The sequence below is a fragment of the Bufo bufo genome, chromosome 1 (genome assembly GCF_905171765.1).
Source record: "Bufo bufo chromosome 1, aBufBuf1.1, whole genome shotgun sequence".
NCBI classification, from domain to species: Eukaryota; Metazoa; Chordata; class Amphibia; order Anura; family Bufonidae; genus Bufo; species Bufo bufo.
In genome coordinates this window covers 612,129,988-612,150,142 of record NC_053389.1, presented here as the reverse complement: position 1 = coordinate 612,150,142, position 20,155 = coordinate 612,129,988, and the positions used below count along the sequence as shown (strand labels likewise).

General features: G+C 42.9%; 1 protein-coding gene across 3 annotated transcripts in view; it reads right to left on the bottom strand.

Annotated features, from left to right (window-relative positions):
- The window catches only part of PARP6 (poly(ADP-ribose) polymerase family member 6), a 98,878-nt gene that overhangs the window by 23,039 nt on the left and 55,684 nt on the right, over nt 1–20,155 (bottom strand). For 2 of the 3 annotated variants that reach the window (XM_040415761.1, XM_040415762.1), the window contains 7 exons: nt 15,857–15,922; nt 15,700–15,767; nt 14,215–14,263; nt 4,457–4,569; nt 3,354–3,426; nt 1,818–1,887; nt 1,550–1,629 (listed from right to left, as the gene is read on the bottom strand). In XM_040415761.1, the coding sequence (XP_040271695.1) occupies nt 1,550–1,629; nt 1,818–1,887; nt 3,354–3,426; nt 4,457–4,569; nt 14,215–14,263; nt 15,700–15,767; nt 15,857–15,922 (519 nt within the window). The remainder of the gene's footprint in view (nt 1–1,549; nt 1,630–1,817; nt 1,888–3,353; nt 3,427–4,456; nt 4,570–14,214; nt 14,264–15,699; nt 15,768–15,856; nt 15,923–20,155) is intronic. The other variant, XM_040415763.1, reaches the window with a different exon arrangement.

The following is a 20,155-nucleotide window of genomic DNA, read 5'->3' as shown; positions in this document are numbered from 1 at the left end:
ATTCACTGGTTTCACTTTCAAAATGATATCTGGGTTGCTGCCTGATCTATTTGCCATGATAGTAGATTTTATTATTATTATTAGGGATCGACCGATTATCGGTTTGGCCGATATTATCGGCCGATATTGAGGATTTTGAACGTTATCGGTATCGGCATCTATTTTGCCGATATACCGATAACGTATTGGGAACACAGAACGCGCTGCTCTCAGCACGTTCTGTGTTCCCTCCGCAGCACAGGGGAGAAGGAAGCAGTGTCTCCTCCCCCTGTGATGCTGCTGCCGCTGCCTCCAATAACAGGACGGAAGACAAGAGGAGGGGAGGGGCTGTGGCCGCTGCGCCACCAATGAAGATGAGTCTTTCATTAATTCAAATACAGGAGGCGGGAGCTGGCTGCAGAATCACATAGCCGGCTCCCGACCTCTATGAACGGCAGCTGCGGTCCGCGGTAGTTAACCTCTTAGGTGCCGCGGATCGCAGCTACCGCTCATAGAGGTCGGGAGCCGGCTATGTGATTCTGCAGCCAGCTCCCGCCTCCTGTATGTGAAAGAGAGGTATCTTCATTGGTGGCGCAGTGCGCCCCCCCCCCTCAAGCAGTGCGCCCCCCACCCCAATAGTAAAAACCTTGGTGGCGCAGTGCGCCCCCCCCCCAGTTCTAATCATTGGTGGCAGTGGCCACAGGATCCCCTCTCCCCTGCTCCTCCGATCGGAGCCCCAGCAGTGTAAGCCTGGGGCTCCGATCGGTTACCATGGCAGCCAGGACGCTATTGAAGCCCTGGCTGCCATAGTCAGCTCCATGCTGCTGTGTGCACAGAGCACAGGGCAGCAGGGAGAGTGCGAGATCCTATTCACTCTGATAGAGATCTATCAGGGTGAATGGGACAAGGGTTCTAGTCCCTAAGGGGGCTAAAAGTTAGTAAAAAAAAATAAAATACCCAGAATATCGGTATAAATTATCGGCTATCGGCCTGAAAGTTGACAAATTATCGGTATCGGCCCTAAAAAATCAATATCGGTCGATCCCTAATTATTATTATTATTATTTTTTTACGTTATGTATTTCTACATGTTAATTTCCCTCACGTGGAGCTTAATTTAAAATGTTGCTACTGCTGGTCATTAAAAAAGTGCAACGCGCCACAAACAATGCACAAGTAAGTGGTTTATTACAAGTTATCTCCAAAAGAAGGACCCTAAGTTTACAAGTCAGAAGGCACTGGGAGGGTTAAGGACCAGTGGCCAAAGCTTAGTGAGACCCATCAGTACTCTGGGCATTTGCCTATGGTGCCACCATAGCATTGTTTGGAGCTCAAAGTCTAGCTCTGGCACCACCAGATAGTGGAGTTGGGTTGCGTGGGAATGGGGGGGCCTAGTCGACATACACACACCTAGACCCTGAGAACATCCATATTGGTACCACACCTTGGAGAATTCTTCTGACATACAATCAAGTATGTTTGCTATGTTATTACTGCTTGAACATCTGGACAGAATCTGATCCTGATAGGTATTACAGTACATTTAGTAAATAACAATTTCATATGTTACCTGAGGAATAGTGTTCATCCGATTATATCTCTGAACCAACTCATCCTTTGATGGCATCCGATGTTGCCCCTTCCCCATACCTGCATAAAATAACAAATATACCGTAACTCTTGCTGCCAACTTTACTACTTATGTGGAGCTATTACAGTCCCAGCTTATTGTGAATTCAATATATATATTTTTTATACATACAGTATATATTATGTCTATAAGATATGTTTAAACCACTCTGGGTACATACCTGGTGTCCCTCTGCTGCAATACTTACCTGAGTATCCAAATGAAATACTGGAGATGGGACTAAGGTATATCCCTTTCCCATATGCTGCTCCATGCAACTGTAAATACATTACAATAAGTCAGCAATATTTTAAGCAAATGCAAGCTAAGTGAAAACCATGTAACCTATCAGCTGACACAGTCATACTTTCTTGAATAATTGAGGAAATTAAAGGGGTTGTCTCATCATAGACAATGGGGGGCATATCGCTAGGATATGCCCCCATTGTCTTATAGGTGCGGGTCCCACTGCTGGGACCTGCACCGATATAGAGAACGGAGCCCCGCAAGGTGGTGGCTGGAGGACTCCGGTCCGGCCACCAACAAGCTGGCTCCCCATAGAATTGAATGGGAGTGTACCGAGCATGCGCTTCCCCCGCTCCCATTCTTTTCTATGGGGCCGATGGAAAAGCCGAGCTTGCGGGGCTCCGTTCTCGATATAGGTGTGGGACCCGCACCTATAAGACAATGGGGGCATATCCTAGCGATATGCCCCTATTGTCCCTAACGAGACAACCCCTTTAAGAAAATTAGGACTATTACTAGGAATACAGCAAGCTTCAAACAGCTAAATCAATAACTGTCAAATATTTCCTCTCATTATGTAACTTAATCTATGCAGATAACCATAATTGATGGCTTGTTGCTAAGGGTTTAGTTTACATTTTTATTTCGCTTCTTGCATCAGTAATTAGGTAATGACTTCCTTCCTACTTAACACACCAAGGGTTTGAAGGTAGGCTTTTCTACACAGTGGATCTTTTTTCAGAAACACATTTCTTTGTGTTAAAGTTTTGCATTATACAAAAAAGTCTTACAAAACTATATATATTCATATATTCAAATCTATATTTACTCATCAAAAACAAAACATTCAGACTATACACCACCCTGGAAAAAATTATGATAAAAATATTAAAGAAAAGAAAAAAAGAGGAGAGGGAGGAGGAGAAGAGAACCTTTCATTTATTGAGATGTTCCATCTTTGGCATTGTAAGACTTCTAAGGCTACTTTCACACTAGCGTTTTTGCTGGATCTGGCAGGGATCAGCAAAAACACTTCCGTTACTGATAATACAACCGTCTTCATCCATTATGAATGGATCTTGTTGTATTATCTTTAACATAGCAATTACAGATCCGTCATGAACTTCATTGAAAGTCAATGGGGAACAGATGCGTTTTTTATTGTGTCTGAGAAAACGTATCCTTCCCCATTAACTTGCCTTGTGGGTCAACACGGATCCATTTTGCTCCACATCCCATGACGGAAAGAAAACCGCAGCTCGCTGTTGTTTGCTCTCCAATATGAGAACGCAACCAAACGGAACAAAATGCATTTTGGAGCATTCCGTTCTGTTCAGTTACGTTTTGTCTCCATTGACAATGAATGGGGACAAAACGGAAGCGTTTTTCTACGGTATTCAATATCGGAAAAATGTAAACTCAAGTGTGAAAGTACCCTTAGTTTACAGCAATCCAAATGTTCATATACAGTATTTATGTTAACTAGAATTGAACTCACTTGCAGTTTGGTGTAGGATGCATTGACCAGCCCATTCCGCAGAATAGAGTGCCAGTTCTCAATATGAGAGCCGCTGTTCGGGAGGAAGACAAAAAATAAGACGTGGCGACAAAATACAATGAGGCATCATACACCCAGAGAGGTAAAGTGCCTTTTTTTTAATATGCTCTAAAATTCAGCTCAGACTTCTTCACATCCTTCACTCAGTGCAGGAAGCTTCCATTCTAGAAGAACTCTTTCTAGTGAACACTTTCTCTCTTTATATCAATCTAAAGTTCTGATACAGTAGCTCATGGCTTCCATTCATAACCGAGCCATGACAACTATGTTGGACCCATTGTTGAACAGATTCTAATAAATCCTGACTTTTTGGAAATCAGCAGCATGCTCTACACAAGTGCATAAATTTCCTTTTCACTCCCAAATTATTGAACTCGATGGTGCCCGCAGTGTCAGGTTTTTGCCCAAAAGCCTCAACAGTCACCAGATAAGAAGAAAAACAGCAGCACACATCCAATCTTTGCAGGAGAATCTGTGCTACGTCATTCACCGTCAATGCTACATTTCAACCCTATGTGTTCTTTGTTCAAGAGTAAAAAAAAAAAAACATGTAGGGTTCAAGTGTTTCATTTTCAGTGAATAAAGAATCACAGGATCTATTGCAAAGGCTGGGTGTGGGCCACGATTTTCTTCCTATCTGGATCGTGACAGAGCTCATTAACATTGAGTTTGTGTGTCAGCCTGTACTTGGCCAGCCCCTTCACTACATCAAATTAAGTTGCAATACTGATGTAACCTTTAGGTTACTGATGTAATGACTGTAGCAAATATTTTGGTGGATGCATTTGCATGATTACGTTACTGGAGCGCAGTGCTCTGTACATAGCAAGGTAACATCATATGTAAACACAAGCAGTTCACGAGGACATTTAGGCATTAAAATATTTGAATAAAATGCATTGTTCAGTTGAATTATTTTTTAATAAAGCACAATTCATTAAAAAAGGAAGAAAAGGGAATACTGGACAACCTAACCATCACCCAACCATCCCTTAGACTTATCCTTAGCTACGTTATTCGCATCCAATCTGACTGTTTCTTACTGAAAGGCGAATGTGCTTCCGTAGAGTTTCTTGGCAGTTCGGAATCGAGCTTCCTTAGCTGGGGGGCTACTGAGCAGCAAAAACTGATGTGAGGTGTGCATGAACTTCAGCTGCTACCACGTGATTATGGAGGAGAGAAGACATACGAAAAGAAAAAGATAAAACAGGCAAGCGCATAAGTTGTATATACAAACAAACTGAGTCCCTACAATGGACATAATTCACATTTAGGCTGGCCATTCATAAGCAATAGCTATATTTAATAATCAACCCAACTCCTACCATAAGCATCCACACGTGTCTGGCTCATGTGTGCATGCTTATTTCAATGAAGAGAGGGAAGTAAGCTGCTGTCAGACTCCTCTGACTTAAAGGAGTATTACAGTAGGTAAAAGATATCCCCAGAATAGGGGATAACTATCAGATTGTTGGGGGTCCGACCGCTGGGACACCCACGATCAAGACAACGGGGGCCCTGTACCCCCTGCAGGCCTCCTGCTGCTCCGCTGAAATGTGTGTGGCCGCTCCATTAATTTCTATGGGAGTTCTGGAGATAGGTGAGCGCTGTACTCGGCTATCTCCGGAACTGTCATAGAAATGAATGGAGCGGCAGAGCACATGTGCGACCGGCCGCTCCGGTCATTTCAGGGGAGCAGCAGGCGGGCTGCAGGGGGTACGGGGCCCCCCTTCTCTGATCAGTGGAGATCCCAGCAGTAGAAACCCCATCAATCTGATCGTTATCTCCTATCCTGTGGATAGGGGATAACTTTTACCTACCGTAATACCCCTTTAAGGCTACTTTCACACTAGCGTTCGGAGCGGATCCGTCTGATGTTTCATCAGACGGATCCGCTCCGATAATGCAGACGTTCGCATCCGTTCAGAACGGATGCGTCTGCATTAAAACTTAGAAAATTTTCTAAGTGTGAAAGTTGTCTGAGCGGATCCGTTCAGACTTTACATTGTAAGTCAATGGGGAACGGATCCGCTTGAAGATTGAGCCATATGGTGTCATCTTCAAGCGGATCCGCCCCCATTGACTTACATTGTAAGTCTGGACGGATCTGCTCGCCTCCGCACGGCCAGGCGGACACCCGAACGCTGCAAGCAGCGTTCAGGTGTCCGCTCACTGAGCGGAGCGGAGGCTGAGCGCTGGCAGGCGGATGCATTCTCAGTGGATCCGCCTCCACTGAGAATGCATTGGGGCCAGACGGATGCGTTCGGGACCGCTCGTGAGCCCCTTCAAACGGAGCGCACGAGCGGACACCCGAACGCTAGTGTGAAAGTAGCCTAAGCCTATCTCCTGGAGGAACAAAGGATCAGGCATGTTGAAGTCTAAAACGCCAAATCCTTTCCCTCAACATCTGTCATCAGTGAATGGCTGGGAGAGACCATACACAATAGACTGTCAGTCACCAAAACTAACACATTGGACGAACATTTATCTACTGGGAACAGGTTAATATAAAAATCCAGCGCCAGCTCCATCCTGATGTTGGATGGAACAGAATATGCCAGTGATGCCCGACCTGTGGCCCTCCAGCTGTTGCAAAACTACAACTTTCATCATGCCTGGGCAGCCTACAGCTATCAGGGCATGCTGGAAGTTGTAGTTTTGCAACAGCTGGAGAGCCACAGTTTGGGCAACCCTGGACTATGCAGTTTGATTTTGTATGCAGCAGATGTGTGCTTTTTAGTTATTGTCATGTGACTATTAATGTTATTGTCATGTAACATATTTGTGTGTTTTAAATGAGGGATTGAGTTGAAGCAACTTTAGGTCATGAATAGAGGCTGCAGCTAGCCCTAAACATATTGGGGGTTATTTACTATACTGAAGTATGCCTAAATTAGACTTCGCCCCACTGACGCCAGGTCTAAAATTGTGGGAGTGCCATGGGGAAGAGAACGGGCCGGCACGTCTCATTCAACATTTTCTACACCTGTTTTAGGAGTAGAAAATCGTCTAAATGTAAGACAGCTAGAACTGGTGCTGGACGCGCTGCAGTTATGTAGAGGCCTGTGCCTCTTCATAATTGCGGCGGATCCACCGCCAGCACAGGGCCTTTATTAAGAATGGCGTCTAAAACGCCTGTCTTAATAAATCTGCCCCAAAGACTTGTTTCTGCAGACTGTGATGTCGTTTTGTGGATTTTATAGATTTTTTTGAACAATAAACTTATGAAGATTTTTACTGAAGATCTCAATCTGGTGCTGGATTTTTATATTTACCTGTTCATACTAGTTTGCTTCTACGTGCACAGGTGGATCCAACCGCTATAATGACCCCTCATAGTGGTTATACTTACTCCGCTCCATGGCACCTGCGTCGCTTCTGATCCCCGCACGTGAGGGTGATGCAGCGGCGGCCATGCGGGGATCAGAAGTGACGTGAGTAAAATCTACCAAACGACATCACACTGCAGAAACAAGTCTTTGGTGTTTTAGACGCCAGTCTTAATAAAGGCCCTGTGCTGGCTGTGGATCTACCGCAATTATGAAGAGGCACAGGCCTCTTCATAACTGCAGCGCATCCAGCACCAGTTCTAGCTGAATTACATTTAGACCATTTTCTACTCCTAAAAAAGGTGTAGAAAATGTTAAATGAATAAATATACTACCGTAATATACAGTCAGGTCCATAAATATTGGGACATCGACCCAATTCTAACATTTTTGGCTCTATACACCACCACAATGGATTTGAAAGGAAACGAACAAGATGTGCTTTAACTGCAGACTGTCAGCTTTAATTTGAGAGTATTTACATCCAAATCAGGTGAACGGTGTAGGAATTACAACAGTTTGCATATGTGCCTCCCACTTGTTAAGGGACCAAAAGTAATGGGACAATTGACTTCTCAGCTGTTCCATGGCCAGGTGTGTCTTATTCCCTCATTATCCCAATTACAATGAGCAGATAAAAGGTCCAGAGTTCATTTCAAGTGTGCTATTTGCATTTGGAATTTGTTGCTGTCAACTCTCAAGATGAGATCCAAAGAGCTGTCACTATCAGTGAAGCAAGCCATCATTAGGCTGAAAGAACAAAACAAACCCATTAGAGAGATAGCAAAAACATTAGGCGTGGCCAAAACAACTGTTTGGAACATTCTTAAAAAGAAGGAACTAACCGGTGAGCTCAGCAACACCAAAAGACCCGGAAGACCACGGAAAACAGCTGTGGTGGATGACCGAAGAATTCTTTCCCTGGTGAAGAAAACACCCTTCACAATAGATGGCCAGATCAAGAACACTCTCCAGGAGGTAGGTGTATGTGTGTCAAAGTCAACAATCAAGAGAAGACTTCACCAGAGTGAATACAGAGGGTTCACCACCAGATGTAAACCATTGGTGAGCCTCAAAAACAGGAAGGCCAGATTAGAGTTTGCCAAACGACATCTAAAAAAAACCTTCACAGTTCTGGAACAACATCCTATGGACAGATGAGACCAAGATCAACTTGTACCAGAGTGCCCTATCGATGAGGCAAGAGACTTGGAGGGCGGGCAAAGGAAGAGACTGGGGAGGAGTAAAGTGAAAAGAAGGCAGAGCAGCCTGGGCACCTACACACTGAACGCCGCCCCTGGGCACTTGCGAGTGCTCATTTGCATATGAAATAAACTTCGTTTTTCCTGCTTGTACAAGTCTAAAGAAAAGAACAAAGGTACCGTTACAATCCTGTATAGATTTGCTACAGAGCCATGTAAGCACTGTATATGACCATATGTAGGTGACAGTCTCCCTTTAATCATGGTGGTGGTAGTGTCATGGCGTGGGTATGTATGGCTGCCAATGGAACTGGTTCACTTGTATTTATTGATGATGTGACTGCTGACAAAAGCAGCAGGATGAATTCTGAAGTGTTTCGGGCAATATTATCTGCTCATATTCAGCCAAATAGGGTTGTTGCGGGTATCGAAATTTCGATACCCAATCGATACTTTTGTCCCGGTATCGATACGATACCGGGATTTCCGTTTTTTCGATACTGGGCTGCGCTTCTGCGCAGTCTAGTATCTCTGAACATGAGCGCGCTGCTATCGGCGCGCTCATGTTCTCTCTCAGCAGCACGGGGAGAAGGAAGCTGTCCTCCCTCCCCCTGTGCTGCTGCCGCTGCCACCAATGAGAAGAGAGGGGCGGAGGAGGGGCGGCAATGAGAAGAGAGGGGGTGGAGGAGGGGCGGCAATGAGAAGAGAGGGGCGGAGGAGGGGCGGGCGCACTGCGCCCCCAATGATAGGATTACTATCGGAGCGATGGGAGGAGACATCAGCTTCACTAGTGGGCGTTCCTTTTCCCTGCGCTGCGATTGGACAGCGCTACAGCCAGGGAGAAGGAACGCCCACTAGTGAAGCTGATGTCTCCTCCCATCGCTCCGATAGTAATCAGCAGCATGTGGAGCAGGAGAGGAGACAGTAATGGGGCACTGCGGGCGAACGGAGCGGCGCCCAGGACTAAATGGTGAGTGCTGAGACATCGCTGGGCGCCGCTCTGTGTGGCCTGATAGTGAAAGTCTGGACTCATATACAGTAGTCAGTCTTTAACACATACAGGAGGCGGGTGCCGGCAGCAGAATCGCATTGCCGGCACCCTGCCCCTGACAGGGAGCTGCGATCAGCGGCAGTTAACTGCCGCTGATCTGCTAGTACCCGCCTCCTGTATAAAGGGGTAAAATCATTGGTGGTGCAGTGTGCCCCCCCCCCCCTCAATCCCCCCATCCCATTAAAATCATTGGTGGCACAGTGCGCCGGCCCCTCTCAACCCTCCAGTATTAAAATCATTGGTGGCAGTGGCCACAGGGACCTCTCCACTCCCCCTCATTGGTGGTGCAGTGGCAGCTTCTGATCGGAGCCCCAGCTGTGTAAGCCTGGGGCTCCGATCGGTTACCATGGCAGCCAGGAAGCCCTGGTTGCCATGGTAACATCCCTGATGCTGTGTGCACAAAGCACAGAGCAGCAGGGACAGTGTGGAGTCCTATTCACCCTGATAGAGATCTATCAGGGTGAATAGGAAAAGGGATGAAAGATCCCAGGTTCTAGCCCCTAAGGGGGGAAATAGTTATTAAATAAAAAGTGAAAAAAAAAAAAACCACTAAAATATGAAGTATAAATCACCCCCCTTTTCCCAATTTCACATATAAAATATATAAATAAACATATTACATCGCCACGTCAGAAAAGTCCAAACTATTAAAATATAAAAAAAAAATCTAGGTGGTGAATGCCGGAACAGAAAAAATAAAATAAAAACTGCGCGATTCGCCATTTTTAAAAATGAGGAATGCACGTGGCTTTTTTTGTTTATTTTTTTCGCGTGGTATCGAATGGTATCGAGTATCGCAATACTTTTTCATGGTATCGAAACCGAATCAAAAATTTGGTATCGCAACAACTCTACAGCCAAATGCTTCAGAACTCATTGGACGGCGCTTCTCAGTGCAGATGGACAATGACCCAAAGCATACTGCAAAAGCAACAAAAGAGTTTTTTAAGGGAAAGAAGTGGAATGTTATGCAATGGCCAAGTCAATCACCTGACCTGAATCCGATTGAGCATGCATTTCACTTGCTGAAGACAAAACTGAAGGGAAAATGCCCCAAGAACAAGCAGGAACTGAAGACAGTTGCAGTAGAGGCCTGGCAGAGCATCACCAGGGATGAAACCCAGCGTCTGGTGATGTCTATGCGTTCCAGACTTCAGGCTGTAATTGACTGCAAAGGGTTTGCAACCAAGTATTAAAAAGCGAAAGTTTGATTTATGATTATTATTCTGTCCCATTACTTTTGGTTCCTTAACAAGTGGGAGGCACATATGCAAACTGTTGTAATTCCTACACTGTTCACCTGATTTGGATGTAAATATCCTCAAATTAAAGCTGACAGTCTGCAGTTAAAGCACATCTTGTTCGTTTCATTTCAAATCCATTGTGGTGGTGTATAGAGCCACAAATGTTAGCATTGTGTCAATATCCCAATATTTATGGACCTGACTGTATATTTACTAATATACTATACATATATACTAATATATATTTACTAATATATACTATACATATATACTACCGTAATATATTTTTACTAAAATGCTACTATACCAACAGGACATGTCAAAGCAGTAGTGAAATAGCGACATACAGTATGTATGAACATAAACATGTATGGGATAAAAGAACTGGGCACTCTCAGGATAAAGGGATCATACAGATATTTATTATGTATAAGACAATAAGAAAGGACAATAAAAAGAGAGGATATGGCCCTCCTATTGTACTAAACAGCACTTCCTCACTATAACTAGCACTATAAATCCAGATAAGTACTAATAGTAGTATGGCATATTCCTAAAATAAAACTGCAATAAAAATGGTACAATCGATCGCTAAATCACAAATAATTCACACAATAAAAATTTCCACACAATAAAAAACGCATAAATAGCGTGGACGCTGAATGTTCACCGGGAAAACTCCAAATGTCACTGTTGGGAGTTATTCCCAAACTCACTGATAAAATTCTGAAGCTCCAAAGTAACAATTATTAAAGGCACCGTGGCGTGATAGTCCCACAACAAACAGGTATAGCGGCGTCCCGCTGTAGATTCCACCAGTAGCGTCCCACTGGACGAATAACATTCAAGTCTTGTTAAATCTCCTGCCAGCAAATATTCGATGAAAAAGATAGTCTTACTGGAAAAAAAATTTCCTCACCACTTCGCTGCACACCGTAGTGCTACCGAGGAAGGGGCAACCTTAAGCCCCGAAACGCGTCTAGCTCTAACAGGACTCCAAACTTTGAAAGAGTGAGGACCAACAGATAGTGCCGGAACTACGTACCACACCGCTCAACACCACGATAAGGTTAAAGTATAAGAAATTTGTGACGGCCTACAGCAGAGACAAGGCTGCACATGCCAAACTTTTACCTACGTGGGATTTCAACAACCTGACCGCTCAAAAAAGTCTGGAGGTAATTTATACAACGTGACCCAGCAGAGCGACGGTGTGCAGCGAAGTGGTGAGGAAATTTTTTTTCCGTTAAGACTATCTTTTTCATCGAATATTTGCTGGCAGGAGATTTAACAAGACTTGAATATTACTGGTGGAATCTAGAGCGGGACGCCGCTATACCTGTTTGTTGTGGGACTATCACGCCACGGTGCCTTTAATAATTGTTACTTTGGAGCTTCAGAATTTTATCAGTGAGTTTGGGAATAACTCCCAACAGTGACATTTGGAGTTTTCCCGGTGAACATTCAGCGTCCACGCTATTTATGCGTTTTTTATTGTGTGGAAATTTTTATTGTGTGAATTATTTGTGATTTAGCGATCGATTGTACCATTTTTATTGCAGTTTTATTTTAGGAATATGCCATACTACTATTAGTACTTATCTGGATTTATAGTGCTAGTTATAGTGAGGAAGTGCTGTTTAGTACAATAGGAGGGCCATATCCTCTCTTTTTATTGTCCTTTCTTATTGTCTTATACATAATAAATATCTGTATGATCCCTTTATCCTGAGAGTGCCCAGTTCTTTTATCCCAAGTTTTATGTCATTTTAGTGGACTGGGTGAGCCCACTTTACTGAGTGCACCTCTGGTTGGTCTTGGTGTGTTCGTGTGCGCCTCATTTACTATTTTTATAAACATGTATGGCACATCCTCTAGCTTATGCTCATTCTTTTCATAAAAGCCCCCGTATAGCATACTGCACAATGACTGACTGCTTCATAACACACGCCTGTATTTCCTGTTGTTGCCCAAAGTAACTTCTTATTGTGATTAATAGTTTCCCAATCTAATTACCATATATGCTGATAACAGTATGAACTGTAGATCTGACAAAAATGTAATGGTTAAATATGACTGTCAGATTAATGCAAAAACTGCTGAGCTTTATACATGTTAAACAACAGTCTAAACGCTCAATTGTTCCCAACTCCCCCATAAGCATGCTCACTCGGCAAGGCAGAGCAAGGAATTAGCGGGTTTGGCCAAGGTTTGGCTAATGTGTATGGACACCATAAGCCTTTGGGATCACCAAGGATTTTTGAAGCTTGAATATAATATACTACGAAGAAGAAGGAAGTTGGGGTAAGATACAATTACACTGCGTGCAGAATTATTAGGCAAATGAGTATTTTGACCACATCATCCTCTTTATGCATGTTGTCTTACTCCAAGCTGTATAGGCTCGAAAGCCTACAACCAATTAAGCATATTAGGTAATGTGCATCTCTGTAATGAGAAGGGGTGTGGTCTAATGACATCAACACCCTATATCAGGTGTGCATAATTATTAGGCAACTTCCTTTCCTTTGCCAAAATGGGTCAAAAGAAGGACTTGACAGGCTCAGAAAAGTCAAAAATAGTGAGATATCTTGCAGAGGGATGCAGCACTCTTAAAATTGCAAAGCTTCTGAAGCGTGATCATCGAACAATCAAGCGTTTCATTCAAAATAGTCAACAGGGTCGCAAGAAGCGTGTGGAAAAACCAAGGCGCAAAATAACTGCCCATAAACTGAGAAAAGTCAAGCGTGCAGCTGCCAAGATGCCACTTGCCACCAGTTTGGCCATATTTCAGAGCTGCAACATCACTGGAGTGCCCAAAAGCACAAGGTGTGCAATACTCAGAGACATGGCCAAGGTAAGAAAGGCTGAAAGACGACCACCACTGAACAAGACACACAAGCTGAAACGTCAAGACTGGGCCAAGAAATATCTCAAGACTGATTTTGCTAAGGTTTTATGGACTGATGAAATGAGAGTGAGTCTTCATGGGCCAGATGGATGGGCCCGTGGCTGGATTGGTAAAGGGCAGAGAGCTCCAGTCCGACTCAGACGCCAGCAAGGTGGAGGTGGAGTACTGGTTTGGGCTGGTATCATCAAAGATGAGCTTGTGGGGCCTTTTCGGGTTGAGGATGGAGTCAAGCTCAACTCCCAGTCCTACTGCCAGTTTCTGGAAGACACCTTCTTCAAGCAGTGGTACAGGAAGAAGTCTGCATCCTTCAAGAAAAACATGATTTTCATGCAGGACAATGCTCCATCACACGCGTCCAAGTACTCCACAGCGTGGCTGGCAAGAAAGGGTATAAAAGAAGAAAATCTAATGACATGGCCTCCTTGTTCCCTTGTTCACCTGATCTGAACCCCATTGAGAACCTGTGGTCCATCATCAAATGTGAGATTTACATGGAGGGAAAACAGTACACCTCTCTGAACAGTGTCTGGGAGGCTGTGGTTGCTGCTGCACGCAATGTTGATGGTGAACAGATCAAAACACTGACAGAATCCATGGATGGCAGGCTTGTGAGTGTCCTTGCAAAGAAAGGTGGCTATATTGGTCACTGATTTGTTTTTGTTTTGTTTTTGAATGTCAGAAATGTATATTTGTGAATGTTGAGATGTTATATTGGTTTCACTGGTAAAAATAAATAATTGAAATGGGTATATATTTGTTTTTTGTTAAGTTGCCTAATAATTATGCACAGTAATAGTCACCTGCACACACAGATATCCCCCTAAAATAGCTAAAACTAAAAACAAACTAAAAACTACTTCCAAAAATATTCAGCTTTGATATTAATGAGTTTTTTGGGTTCATTGAGAACATGGTTGTTGTTCAATAATAAAATTAATCCTCAAAAATACAACTTGCCTAATAATTCTGCACTCCCTGTATACCACCTTGCGAACATCATGCATTTCCATTAGCTCACAATAAGATCTGTTCACATAGACTGCAGATTGGAATCAATTACTTACCCTGCTCAGGGGCAATTTCACAATGTGGGATCTATTACTGGAGATTATCCTGAAATAAGAAAAATAACTGTCTTGTAGCAACATAGGTAAAAATAAAGGTTATCTATTTTACAGAGGTTAAAGGGAATCTGTCACCTCCTCTTCACCAATATAACTAACAGCATTGCCCCACAGAAGATCCCAAACATAGCTGTGCGTACTTTCTGTCTTTATTCCATGTCCAGAAAAAGTGCTTTTATTCTGCAGAAAAACGGCTCCGAAGTGACCAGCTTTGGTGTTCCAAGTGCCCAAAGCAAACCAGACTTAAAGGGTTTTCCAGGATTTTAATATTGATGACCTATCCTCAGGACACCTGGCACTCCCACCGATCAGCTGGATGGAGAGAAGGCCTTCCTTCATTGTGTACCTACTCACTGTCGACATCACAGGTGTAATTACAATCCGTCCCATTCAATTTAAGTGTATAGGAATGAGCCGTCCTATAGAAGTAAATGGGACGGCTTGTAGCTACACCTGCTCGCCGTCAACATCGGAGCGGCGAGCAGGTGTAATTACAAAAAGTTGTCCAATTCACTTCAATTGAATGGCTCATTCTTATACACTTGAATGAGAAGGAGCCATCCCATTGAAACTGCGCTCGCATGGAGTGCAGCCATCTCTTCAACCAGCTGATCGTCGGAAATAGATCAAAGACACAAAATACACACAGGTATGTTTGGAATGCATTTGAAATCTTCTGTGGGGCAATACTGTTACTAGTTATATTGGTGAAAATTAGGTGACACACTCTTTAAATGGGTTTTCTCATGTCCACAAAATAGGGAATAGGTGTCTGATCTGGGGCCACTATGGGGGTATTATTATTGAACACAATTTGGAGGAGCACTCTTGGGAATTATTGGAAATTATCATTTTTGGGGCACTGTAGGGGGCACTATTACTATTGGGGGCACTCTGGGAGAGAATTATTACTATAGGTGGGACTTTTATATCACTAGAGGGGATTAACTGTATGTACTATTATTTCTGAAGTATAGTATTTGGTGGCATTGGGGAGCACAGGGGGCACAGTATTAGTAACAGCAGGATAATACTGTTAGGAGGAGGGATTATGTGAGAAATCTAAGATGTCTGTGTGGCAAACTCTGCAGAGACGAGATGTCTTTGTCATGTGTTGTCTGGGCTGGATGGAAAAGATGATGAAAGAGAATATCCACATCAGAGAAGATGTTACCTGTGAGACACTGGATGTAAAATGTATGTAGTGCTCTATAGTCCTGTATCTTTGGTAGTGCGGGATGTAATGTCTATCCAGCAAGTAAAATATGTCTTTATTGCAAGGGCATGTGGGGATGGTGGAGGTTTGATTTGAAAATTTGGGGCTTGGGCCTCAGATCTTTTCAGACCCTTGCAAGGCCCCTGCAGACAACTGCATAAATGATATATATACTTGTATAAATTGAAGCAACATAAGCACATCATTACCATTGTAGAAGGGGGTGGGCCAGTGGATCAAGACGGTCCATCTGTTTCTTGATTTCCAAGTATGATCCCTAAAAAAAATCCCATCAAAATATTAGCATCTCTTTTCATCACTGCTTCCCCTAGACCTAGAACATGTAAATGTTCCCTTTTATGTTACCTGGGTCATCTCCCGGATTGACATAACACTGTCTAAGGCTTTCTGGAGACGTTCGTAGTTCTTCTTCTGCAGTGAAGATACACATAATACAGTTCATTGTTTAAATTTATTTTGTAGTCACAATATATTGTAATACTTGCTGTCCGCATCTTTTGCGGCCCTATTGAAGTGAATGGGTCTGCATCTGAGCCGCCAAAACTGCGGCTCGGATGCGGACCAAAACAACGGCCGTGTGTATGAGGCCTTACTCATATATATGCTTTGGCCCATAAACAACACCACCCAAAAAATAGATTTTACAAAGTGCTGGATCGTTTTGATACACTGTTCACATGATCTGTGCATGGGGAAGACGCATAGCTATGAGACCGGTGAGCTGGTGTCCTATTTTTTCTATACCTAGGAAATTCGTCATTCAAAAATTACCTTTTGTTTAAATTATGTTTTTATGTTAAAGGGGCTTTCCGAAAGTTTTTATTACTGTTAAACTACACTCTGGATAGGTCATCAGTTTCTGATTGGTGGGGGTCCAGTACCCGGGACCCCTGCTGATCAGCTGTTTGAGAAGGCACCACCGCACACAGGAGTGCTGCAGCCTTCTCCAGCTTTTCCTGGGCCGTGTGACATCACGTTCATCGATCACATGGCCTAGGCGCAGCTCAGTCCCATTGAATACAATGGGCTATACAATGTGTGCTTCATGAGCAGAGAGAAGGCTGTGGTGCTACTGTGAGCAACGGTGCCTTCTCAAACAGCCGGATATTGATGACCTATCCATAATTTAAAAAAAATGTTTGTTTTAATTTTCCACTTCACTATCTATATTTAAAAAACAAAACTAAAATTGTGCAGTTTTTACAGGCCTAATAATATGACAAGATTTCTGTTCTTTACTAGTAACTTTTCAGTGGTGATTACATTAGACACAGTAAGGTTACTTTATAGCTCAAGGTTAAATTAGGAATGGCTAGGTCAGGAACTCTGACATTAACCAGCACAGTTGTCATTACAATCATATTTAAAGGGCTGCTGTAGCTGTAATCCATCTGCTGCAGTGCAGACGTCCCAGAGATAAAGGTCAGCAGCTCTCGGATAGGAATTAGGTTCCTGTGGTTATTTACATTCATTTGTATGTTCATGGTCATTAAGGACACCACTGAACTACTCCATCCTGTTTAATGTAGGTGATGTCCTCCAAGTAGCTCACTGAATATGTTAAATATTAATATAAAATGTATGAAAGGTGTACAGTATATGGAAACACTACTATTTTATTTTCTAAACATTCTATATTCAGCGTGAAAATAAATCTTGGAATGGCCAGTTTTACATCTTTTGTATATATAATATTTATGAAGGTGTGAATTATTTCAAGGCATGAATTTTAAAGATAGTGGGGGTCATTTATTATAGCTCTACAGGTTAAAAAAAAAAGTCACAAATTTTGCTGCAAATGCTTTGGACCTTTTTTAAAATATTATTTTTTTTTGCCTTTTCTGACAGCCTCGCCACTTGTGTGTGTTCCTTAATAAATTGGTTGCATCTTCCTTTCACCAAGATTTTTACTAAGACTGGCATGTCAAATGGGTAGGCAACTGGGTAGGCACCTGCTCCATCTCGTTACCCATAAAGGGGGCACAATCAGGGCTGCATCTGAGGCACTAGAATGGCACAAAAGGTCTCAAGGATATCACTGTGACCTCCTGTGCCACGTCATCACGTCATCGCGTGAGACCCATTGCAGGAGTTGTGATGTCATGGGGACCGCCGGCGACGGGAAGCGGCAACTAAGGCCATAGATCAGAAGATGTCTGTGGCCTGCAGCACGGACGGCAGCAGGGAACAAAAGTGAGTGTTTTTTTTTATTTATTTTTTTAAACAATGGCACTTCTGGTGGCAATTGTAGATTGCAAGCCCTCGTGGGCAGGGCCCTCTCACTTTCTTTTCTGTACCAGTTTGTAACTTGTGTTGTTCATGCTTATTGCAATGTATATATATATACACACATACCCCTTTTCATATGTACAGAGCCATGGAATGAATGATGCATGAATGAGGGAGCATTACATACTGGCACTACAGAGGGGCATTATACACTGGCTGTACAGGGGGGAGCATAATATATTGGCACTAGGGGGGATGGAGGAGCATTATATACTGGCACTACAGGGAGCATTATATATATATATATATATATATATATATACAGTACAGACCAAAAGTTTGGACACACCTTCTCATTCAAAGAGTTTTCTTTATTTTCATGACTATGAAGGCATCAAAACTATGAATTAACACATGTGGAATTATATACGTAACAAACAAGTGTGAAACAACTGAAAATTTGTCATATTCTAGGTTCTTCAAAGTAGCCACCTTTTGCTTTGATTACTGCTTTGCACACTCTTGGCATTCTCTTGATGAGCTTCAAGAGGTAGTCCACTGAAATGGTTTTCACTTCACAGGCGTGCCCTGTCAGGTTTAATAAGTGAGATTTCTTACCTTATAAATGGGGTTGGGACCATCAGTTGCGTTGAGGAGAAGTCAGGTGGATACACAGCTGATAGTCCTACTGAATAGACTGTTAGAATTTGTATTATGGCAAGAAAAAAGCAGCTAAGTAAAGAAAAACGAGTGGCCATCATTACTTTAAGAAATGAAGGTCAGTCAGTCAGCCGAAAAATTGGGAAAACTTTGAAAGTAAGGGCTATTTGACCATGAAGGAGAGTGATGGGGTGCTGCGCCAGATGACCTGGCCTCCACAGTCACCGGACCTGAACCCAATCGAGATGGTTTGGGGTGAGCTGGACCGCAGAGTGAAGGCAAAAGGGCCAACAAGTGCTAAGCATCTCTGGGAACTCCTTCAAGACTGTTGGAAGACCATTTCAGGGGACTACCTCTTGAAGCTCATCAAGAGAATGCCAAGAGTGTGCAAAGCAGTAATCAAAGCAAAAGGTGGCTACTTTGAAGAACCTAGAATATGACATATTTTCAGTTGTTTCACACTTGTTTGTTATGTATATAATTCCACATGTGTTAATTCATAGTTTTGATGCCTTCATAGTCATGAAAATAAAGAAAACTCTTTGAATGAGAAGGTGTGTCCAAACCTTTGGTCTGTACTGTATATATATATATATATATATATATATACACTGGCACAGTGGGGGAGGGCGGAGGAGCATTATATACTGGCACTACAGGGGCGTTATATACCGTATATGCTAGCACTATGGCAGGGTTGGGGGCATTAAATACTGGCACTACAGGGGTGAATGGAGGAGTATTATATACTGGTACTACAGGGGCATTATATATATACTGGCACTACAGAAGGAGGAGCATTATATACTGGCACTACAGGGGAAGATGGAGGAGCATTATATACTGGTACTACAGGTGGGGCACTATAAATATACCAGGCACATATATATAGGTGCACTATGCACCTTATCAAAAATTAGGAGCATTCTCTGGCAGAGCAGGTGATATCAAGACCAGTGCAGAAAGGTTGGGAGGGAAGCATTCCTTCCCGGCAATCGCCTGCTCGTCAGCGGAGGTGTGTCGTATTTCTTAATAATTTGATTCTTAGAGGCAGACAATAACGCAATGTGTACTAGACTAATGTATCTTAGAAGATGTGCCACAATAAATTGTCCTGTTGCATTAAGGAAGCCTAGTTAAACCACACTCTATAGCTGGATCAATAAATTACAAAATTACAAATTAAAGGGTTATTGGGAACAAGGTCAGCGTAAGATATCATTAGACAACCATGGACCAGCCACACTATATAGTAGCAAATTAATCCTATTATTTTATTTCAAATATGATTTTTTTTGATATTTTTAGTGTTTTATTTCACCGCTAGAAGGTTTAAGACTTGTGTGTCTATATGCCTACAGGTTGTTAATATGTAAATCCAGACTTGGATTTGATAAATCCTCTTTAATTGCAGTTCAATTTTCAAACGTCATTTTGTTTTTGATATTATGAAGTACTATAAAACTCCTGGTGCATGTCATTTCATTACATGATACAAACTTAAAGTGGTTGCCTGGAAATGCTCAGATGCTCTCCTTTGCCCTGAGCTGAATTGTGCAGGGCAAAGGCATTTTTTGGAGCTCCAGTGATGATCCATGCTCTCCATGGGGACTGCTAGGCGGAGGCTTCCACCTAGCAGTTAGCCCGGTGACGTCACTGGCACTAATGGGCGGGCTTTAGCTAAAAAAAACCCATCAGAGCCAGTGACATCACCAGAAACAATGCTGGGCGGAAACCTCCGCCTATCAGTGTACT